This window comes from Zonotrichia albicollis, chromosome 1 (assembly GCF_047830755.1).
Source record: "Zonotrichia albicollis isolate bZonAlb1 chromosome 1, bZonAlb1.hap1, whole genome shotgun sequence".
NCBI classification, from domain to species: domain Eukaryota; kingdom Metazoa; phylum Chordata; class Aves; order Passeriformes; family Passerellidae; genus Zonotrichia; species Zonotrichia albicollis.
Window position 1 is genome coordinate 39,342,527 of NC_133819.1, and position 8,506 is coordinate 39,351,032.

An 8,506-nucleotide genomic window follows, 5' to 3' on the forward strand; every position below is an offset into this window, starting at 1 on the left:
TCCTTAAAGATTCCTTCAGAGATTGAGAAAGACGATGTGAGTTCTTGGCACCTCACTAAGGTAGACATTTGCCCAGTTTTTAATACATTTGCTCTTCTCATAAGTTTCCAATATCTGAAGAATGAACAGGAAACCCAAGACTAACTAGGCCCACTCATTGAGTAAAAAAGAGCAAAAATAAATCAAGATGTGGTATCCATGAGAGGAGGACTCTATATTTCAACTGTAATTCTACTTCACAAATCAAGAAAAAAAAAATGTAGATTAACCATTTAAATCCTTTCTTACATATTTCTTTTTTTTTCCCCTTTAAGGTAGCTTTTAAAATTATGTCCAAAGGAAAACGTGGAGCTGATGTTTAGGTCTGAACCTTTCAAACATGTTCTAGGTCATGTAGATTTCACGCTAACTTGGCTAACTCCTGTTTTGCTTACTTGCTGAAAAAAAACCACTAAAATTGCTATATGTGCATAGTGTAACAAATACACAGATTTATCACTTTCACAAAATAAAAAAAAATAGCAGTAGTAGCTTACTTTCAGTGGCAAACTGTATTTCTATGTAAATTGGAATTGCATTGAGACACAGACAGGATATTAAAATAGCTTTATTAAATGAAACTAGATGAGCTGATATCATAGAATAAGTTAACTCACTTCAAAACACAACATAAAAAGACTTAGTTCATAAGAGTAAAAGCATTTACAATCATGGTGAAATTTTAAAAATAGCAGATCTGATGCTCACTTGTCAAGGAGGGGAGGAATATTTTCCTGCTTTTCACAACAAACTTTTGAAACTCTTTACTGAAATACCAGAAGAATACAGGTAGGAAACACTTTTGAATAAAAATTACTTAGAGCTGGTTTATCACTTCACTTATGAGAAACAGTTTTCTTCTATATTTGCAACACAAATATTTGGCGTTTGATCTTGGATCTTTGACACCTTGTTTTTATCACTAGAACTTAAAAGATAATTCAAATTTTAGTATTTATTTTCAAAGTTACATAATAACATTTTACATGCCTTGATTTAGAATTTAGTTTAAATGTGGAATAATAGCCTTAAACATTCTTCCAAAGTACTTGTGTTCCAGTACAAGTACTCAAGAAGCCACCACTATGTTTCCAAGCATGCAATTTTCAAAAGAAACTTCTTCACACAGTTATACACATATAGAACTATGTATTCTTTTTCCCAATCTGCTTTTGAAAACATTTACAAAGCACCTATTTAATGCAGAAAAATATTTTCACTGTGGGTGGCTTGCAAGAAATTTCCTGTTTTAAATGAGAATTAAGTTTTCTGTAACAGTTTTCATTCTTAAGTTTTCCATATATAATGTATTATATATAAATATATATATATATATATATATATATATATACACATATATATTAAAATCTCACTCCCAGGGGATGGAATCACTCCCATCCATCAGCTACGAATCACATGTGCTGCTTTTCATTAATTGAAACATAAACATGCATTTGCAGACTGCCTTTGCACATAGACACACAAGACAGTTTAGATGTAAGGTAAAAACCTACTACAAGCAAAATCAAGTCAATGCAAATGAAATACTAAATTTAGTGAGTAATTTTTTCAGACATAAGGTGTCTATCTTAGACTACTTGTATGTTCTTTTATTTGAAAAGGTTACATTATCTATCCAAATAAAGTAATTCCTTACTTACTAGCACAAGGTACATACAGCCACAGGCGTCTTAGAAATTAAATGTACACACACACAGGTCTCACAGGTCAAATATTAACAGATGGCATGTGCTCAAATGTATACCTTTCCTCCCTGAACACCGAAAGTAACTGCCCACAAACCTTCTAAAATCAATTCCTCCCCAAACCCTGAGATATACACCCCTTCCTAGACTTGGTTACAATTGAGCTCCCCACTCCTATGCCCCCCTCACTCTTTCACCTATGGCAGAAGAAGGATTCCTCCCAGCCTGGAATACAGAGGGTGCAGAGGCACGTCCTGAGAGCTGTGGGATGGCCTCAGCTGCTGTTAAACATGTGGCCCTGATTCTGTTCCTGCAGCAAGCCTCCACCTGATAGCACCTCTACCACTTCTCTGATCCTGCATTATTCAGCACTCTGACCAGGAGAAGACTGGACAACAAAAGTATTTAATGAATGCTGGTGTGGAGGGTAGAGAATAAGAAGCAACCACTTTTTTTTTTTTTTTTTTGGCAGGCAAACCAAAACACCTGAGGGATCCCTCTTCAGAACTATTGTGTCTGACTCACCCAAGTGAGCCACAAACATTTCCCTCTGGTGCTGGAATACCCAGGGAAGTCATGACATCTCTTTACAGCACTGCCTCCTTAAGGGCAGCAGAATCAGAAATACTACAGGACCAGGAGGGAATGCTGCTTCCCCTCGACTGTTGGATATAACTATATAGCTCAAAGCCTACAAAACGCATTCTGTTTAGTAAAAGTAAATATTATTATCAATAAATTGGGGCAAGTATTTCAGTCTGACCTTCCTTTCATTGTATAAATGTGAAAAAAAGGAGGGGGAGGGAGGGGAAGGACACACAGGAGAAGAAACCTCCCCATTCTCTGGTCACTAGAATAGCAAAAGACGGACACTCATATTAAGGAAGAGAAGAGCACTGAAACAAGGCTTGGCAACAACAGCAGAGTTTTCCCCACGCCCCGCCTGCTCTGCAGACACCACAGCGTAGCAGAGGAAAGATAAGACAAGCTAACAGCACATGTAACAAGGGTTACATATGTGACAACTGCGCCCTGGCCCAGCTGCAGCCAGCGGAGAAACAGAAGGCCTGATCCAGATAAAGGAATGGAAAGAACAGAAAGCTAATTCTGAGCTCTAACCTGGGTCTGGAGAGGCAACTAAAGAGGTCTCTAAAGGACCCAGGAGCAGGAACTTCAGCCGCCTTCTCTTCCTTTGAAATGAACAGCGTAGTAATGAACAGCAATAAAAAGGACAAAGCACCATTTACCCTTGGTTCACCACTAGGACAGTATGCTTATTTCTAAAACCAGAAGAGTTCATTAGGATTTGTTCACGTTGCTGACTATACATATAAATAGCCAGCTGTTTGCACCTGAGGCAGGCAGAACCCTGACAGAGCAGTAACCCAATGCAGCTCCTGGGCAGCTGCCCCAGCCCAGCACCCTCCCTCCAAGCACTGCATGGGCACAAGGAGGGAATTCCTGCCTTGCTCCCAAACCAGAGGAACGGTCAAAGCTCGGTGGAGCAGTGATGGGCAGATCCTCGGGGCAGCAGAGAAACAGGCCAGATTTCAGATGCAAAAACCTACCCATAAAGTTAAAAACCACCCAGTGCAGAAGCCATAAGCGGTGAGTTATGGCACATCACTAGAAGTTATGGGACATCACTCAAGAGGAGCACTTGTTTTAACCCTCTCAGAACACATTAAAAGCCAAATCAAACTAAAAGTCATCCCTTCATTAAGTTCAATGTATTTGATTTCAAATGAAACAATAAAAGAAAAACAAGATCCCTTTAATAGGATTAGGCTGGGCTTTATTTGTTGGTGCTTTCTAAAAAATTATATTGAGCCTACTATCTTATCAATTACATTCACTCTTCATATTTAAAAAAATGACAGTATTACGATAAAACTACCTTATTTTTAAGGTAAATTCTGAATCTTCTGCAAGATGCTTATATGTGAATTTAGATTATTTGAAAGGCTGCTTCTTTTCACTTACCAATATACAGCTACTGTATTCATTCAAAGAAGTATAACCCAAAAATACACAATATTTCCACCTACTAATAATATACATTATTTCCATTCCACTCCATCTAAAGAGCAGATACTAATGACATTTTTTAAAAGAGAAGTCACATGAATACTCAGCATATATTCACTTTAAGCTAGCATTTCCTAGAGTCAAAACCTGTCCCTTTCACCAAGGACAGGAAAGTGGAAGTAGTGTCCAAAGTCCTAAATTTTTATCAGCACTCTCAGCTTCCATTTATCAGGCTCAAATAGCTCTTAGGGTCGAGGAAAAAGTCTTGAAAACACTGACAGAATTAAGTGATTAAATGTTGCTTGTTTGAAATACTCAGTTTTGTGGGCAATGCACAAACAATGCACTTCAAAGTGTTACTTAGAATGACTTCACCTTCACTATAAAAGGCATATTTATAAAAACAAATAAGGTACTATTACTGCGCCATTACAATTAATTTTCTGTAGTTCCTAAACACACACAGAGGCTGAAGAATTATTTCTTTTGTCCACAGTAAGTTTTTCTAGTATTAGAAAATGCCATTACATTTCACAAATGAAAACTCTCCTAGTTACAAATCTACGCTTTGTTAACTCTTAAGAGTTAAGTTTTTAAGAGTTAGTTAACTCTTAATACAACTTAGCACTTTTGGGAGTGACACTTGGAGATCACCCACCAAAAGTAATTTACGTCACACTGTTAAAACTCCACCTCCTACCAACTATCAGAGTGCAGAGCTGCAAGTCGATTTCAGAAAATCATCAACCAGACCAAGGAAAAAATGAGCTATTAAAAAACCAAGCAAGTACATTTTATAAATCAGAGATTATCTTGGTATGTCTCCAGTTAAATAATGCTAGATTAGTTCCCAGTACACATGTTAGTTTTTGTACTCTCATGTGTTGCCATCATTGGTAATTGTGCCTAACTAGGTACATTTCTTCAAATCCTGTTACAGCTGAAAACACAGATGACTTGCTGTTTGTTTCCATGAACATTTAATTCTTCTTTCTTTTAAAAGTAAAATTAGGCATCACCTGATGCTTGTATGATGTCTCATTATGAAATTCACTCTAGGGTAAATTGTCTGTTATTGGAAGTATCTTTCCTTTTTCACAACTGCATGTAACTCTTTCCTACCTACAAGCATGCTCTTTGAATCACACCCAAAGCTGAAGTTGCACATGCAACTCTTTACTAAAATGTCAGCAACTAGGTTATGTATACAGGATCTGCTAGTTTGAAACACAAATTAACATCCCACCAAGTTTTAAATGATTCCTCATCTTTAGGGCCAGACTTTCTTCTGTTACCCTTCAGTTGTTTAACTCGTGGTCTTATTAAGAAACCACAAACTACAGAGAATACATTACTCAGACAGAGAAACATCCTGGTGGTTTCAACACACTGGCAAGAATTCTGAAAAAATCAAGGTGGTTTCAAAATGACCGACAACTGAACGGCAAGTGGTTGCATATCCAGCAGATACATTGCAAGCAGATTAAAGCCAGACAGCTGAAACTACTCTGTCCCTACCTCTGTCCCTCTCACTCTCCTCAAGGACAGCATATGATCGTCTATAAATGAACCACCACCTAAACCAAGGGTTTTTCAGCCTGGCATACAGGTTGTGGCCCCATTCAATTCAGTGCTACAACAATATTGTTCTTTTGCCTGCCAGTGTTCTACAGCTGACATGGAGCTGGCTTAGAAAGCCTACCTTCACCATTTAAAATGCACATGAGAGAAAGAAAGAATGTTCCACTGTTTTCTAAAAAAATAAATGAACAGTTTCAACTAAAATCCAATTATTTTCCTACAACTAATCTTGAGTTGACAAAAACACTTTTAACTTTTACTGCTTTTAGAGAATGAAAAGTTTGATCATTTCCAGTTGTAGGAAACTGTTGACTCACCATAATTTCAACCCCATTACATTTAAGAACATGTTTCAATAAAAATGCCTATTCAGTAATTTTCACACTTCATTCTGCAGTTTTCTGTATGAGCTGTAAAACTTTCAATTACTTGGTCAAACCTAGATGGTAAAATCTTAATTCTAAAGAGCCATCCAAAGACCACAGTTGACAAAGATTGCAAAGTATTGTGAAAAGAAAGGAGAACAGCTTCTCAACTTAGACATGTTCCCATGGCTAAACTGTGTGATTTCAAGTGGCACACCCAGAAACCTGCACATTTTTTTAAATATACCTTTCCATGCTTCCAGCTTTTTGAAATTAAAGAGAATTACCAACATAAATTGCAGTAATTAGATCCATGGATATAGTCCACCATCAGAACACACAGGATTTGTTCACTCCAATAATACTTCATTTTCAACAGCTCCAAGATGTACAGGGACACAAGAACAAGTTTGCTGTTATTCTGTTTAACAGGACTCGTTAAAAGTTCCCACCTCTGGAAAGCACATGTGTCTGACCAAAGATACCTGTCCATCAAGATCTAGTGTCTTCTGCTTAAACATTAAAGAAGTTACCCCTCTATGCCGAGCAAGGGAAAGGCGGGGGAGTTACGATTGGCTGAACCACAGCCCTCCGGGTCACCTTTGCTCCTCCTTCCTCTCAGGTCTCACCAAAACCCGAGAGCATCCGCTCTTACTGCTGACCAGGGCAGCACCTCAGCACTGCGAGCTCTCAAAGGACTAGAAGGAGGCTCAAAAGGATTCACCAATTCTAGAGTCAGCTTCAGCAGCACCTTCTCTAATCTTCATACTTCCCACCAATCCAGGAGAGGCAGTAAAACACCCCCTTCTTGGGTCTGCTACAGAGTTACAACTTCTGGAGGATGATGAAGTTGAGTGCCAAGATGGAACAGCAAGCACACAGCTCCTGCTTCCTGTCTCTGAAACTTGGGAACTTCAGGTATTGTCTTCACACACAGTTGGCAAAGAACATGGGATCAACACAAAGACCCTCTGCTAGCCCGCAAAGGCTTTGTCCCAGGAGCAAGAGGCAATACCCACAACTCTGGCGGGACGACAGACAGACAGAGACACCACATCTCGCTTTGGAGGACAGCGACTTCAAGACAGCCCTGATGACCCACCCGCTACCCCCAGGAGCTTCCCACCTGTTTGCTCACAGAGTGACCTCTTCCCTACGGCTCCCAGCACCTCGAGAAACAAACAGAGGCATAAAATCTCCCTTTCTGTACCATCAATTCCAAGCCCAGTCTCCCTCCTCCTATCCCGGAGCCCTCCACAGAGCGGCGGCTCCACAGCGCTTCGCTATCCACGCCAGCCCCCAGCGTCTTCCCCCAGCTTCTTCCCTCCTTTCAAAGCCAACCCGCGCTCTTTCCACACACGCAAGGGACACAAACAGAAATAATAGTAATAACAACAAAACACGAGTAGCAAAACCCACGAACAACAAGATGCAGCCCCACAACTTACCACCCAAGTCAGTCCCCCGCTGCCGCCGCCGCCTCCTCCTCCTCCTCCTCCAGACTTTGCCATTTTCTGCCCGTCTCTCCTCAGCCGAGGCGAGGGCGCTCGGAGGCGGCCGCGAGGGCCGGCACCGACACCGCGCCTGGGGCCGCTCCGCGCCCGCCCTTCGCGCCTCTCCCGCCCTCACCGGAGCTCCGGCACCGAGGAAGGGCGGCCGAGGGGCCCGCACAAAGCGCCCCTTCCGCCGGCGAGGAGGCAGCGAGAGGGAGGGAGGGCCCGGCCGGGCCTGCGGCTCTCGCTAGTTTAAAGGGACGACGGGCCGGTCCCTTCGCCTCGAGGCGGCAGCGGCGGCAACAACAGCCACCGCTATCGCCGCCGTAGCGCTGCTGCCTCCCGCCCTCCTCCTCACCCCCAGGCCGTCCCCCCCCCGCAGCCACAAAGGCCCGGAAAACAGATTAATAATAAAAAAATCTCCCCCTCCCTCCCGCCTCCCTCGTCCCCTCCCTCCCTCGTTCACTCCCTCCCTTCCCGCCCCTCGCGCGCGCGCTCCCGCGCAGACCCGCGCCCCCCGCACACACGCACACCCGGGGATGGCCCGGCCCCCTCCTTCTTCCCCTCCTCTTTCCACCCCGCGTCCCGGCGCCCGGCGCCGCTCCCCCGCCGTCGCCTCCTCCCCCTACACAAGCCCCGAAGCGCTGCCGCCGCCGGGACACCACGCGTAGACAATAAATAACCGCGCCGGCCCCGCTCGGCGTCCGCGCCGCGGCCGCTTCTCCCCGCGCAGCCGGCCCGGGCCTCTTCTCCCCCCCGGCGCCTTCTGCCCGCCAATCACGGGCCAGCCCGCCAATCGCGCGCTGGAGGCGGGAAGGCTGCGCGGGGCATCGGCCAATCCGAGAAGCCAGAAGGAGAGGCCGCGTGTGACGTCATCGAAGGTGGCAACAGGGCCCGAAGGGGCCACACGGGGGCGCTGCGGCGCGCGGGGGGCGGCGCGAGGGGAGGCGGAGCGGTTGGATCGGGATAGGGACGGGGATGGGGCGGCTGGATCGGGATAGGGACCTCGGCGAAGCAGCGCTCAGCTGCCGGGTCAGCGACGGGCTCCCTCAGCCCATCTTCCCGCTCTGTGACGCCGGGCAGGAAGATGCTTCCCTTTCCCGTGACCGCACAGGGGAATTGGTGTGGGGACTGGCAGAGCATGGCTGTCCCGTTTCCCTGGTGCTCCGGGCGGATGATGCTGTGATGCGGGGCGGAGAAGAGGTGATGCGGTAGGTGGGCCGGGCGTTCGGGGCACGGCGAGCAGCTGCCCCCTTTCTCCCAGCCCCGAAACTGGTCCCTGCAATTGCCACCG

General features: G+C 44.6%; 1 protein-coding gene across 4 annotated transcripts in view; it reads right to left on the reverse strand.

The window, feature by feature from the left end:
- Nucleotides 1-7,606, reverse strand: part of TOP2B (DNA topoisomerase II beta) — a 61,695-nt gene extending 54,089 nt beyond the window's left edge. For 3 of the 4 annotated variants that reach the window (XM_005480957.4, XM_005480955.4, XM_005480954.4), the window contains exon 1: nt 7,168-7,605. In XM_005480957.4, coding sequence (XP_005481014.1) covers nt 7,168-7,230 — 63 coding nt within the window. In that variant the 5' untranslated portion in view covers nt 7,231-7,605. Of the gene's footprint in view, nt 1-7,167 lie in introns of all 4 variants that reach the window. The other variant, XM_005480956.4, reaches the window with a different exon arrangement.
- Between the last annotated feature and the right edge of the window lie 900 nt (nt 7,607-8,506).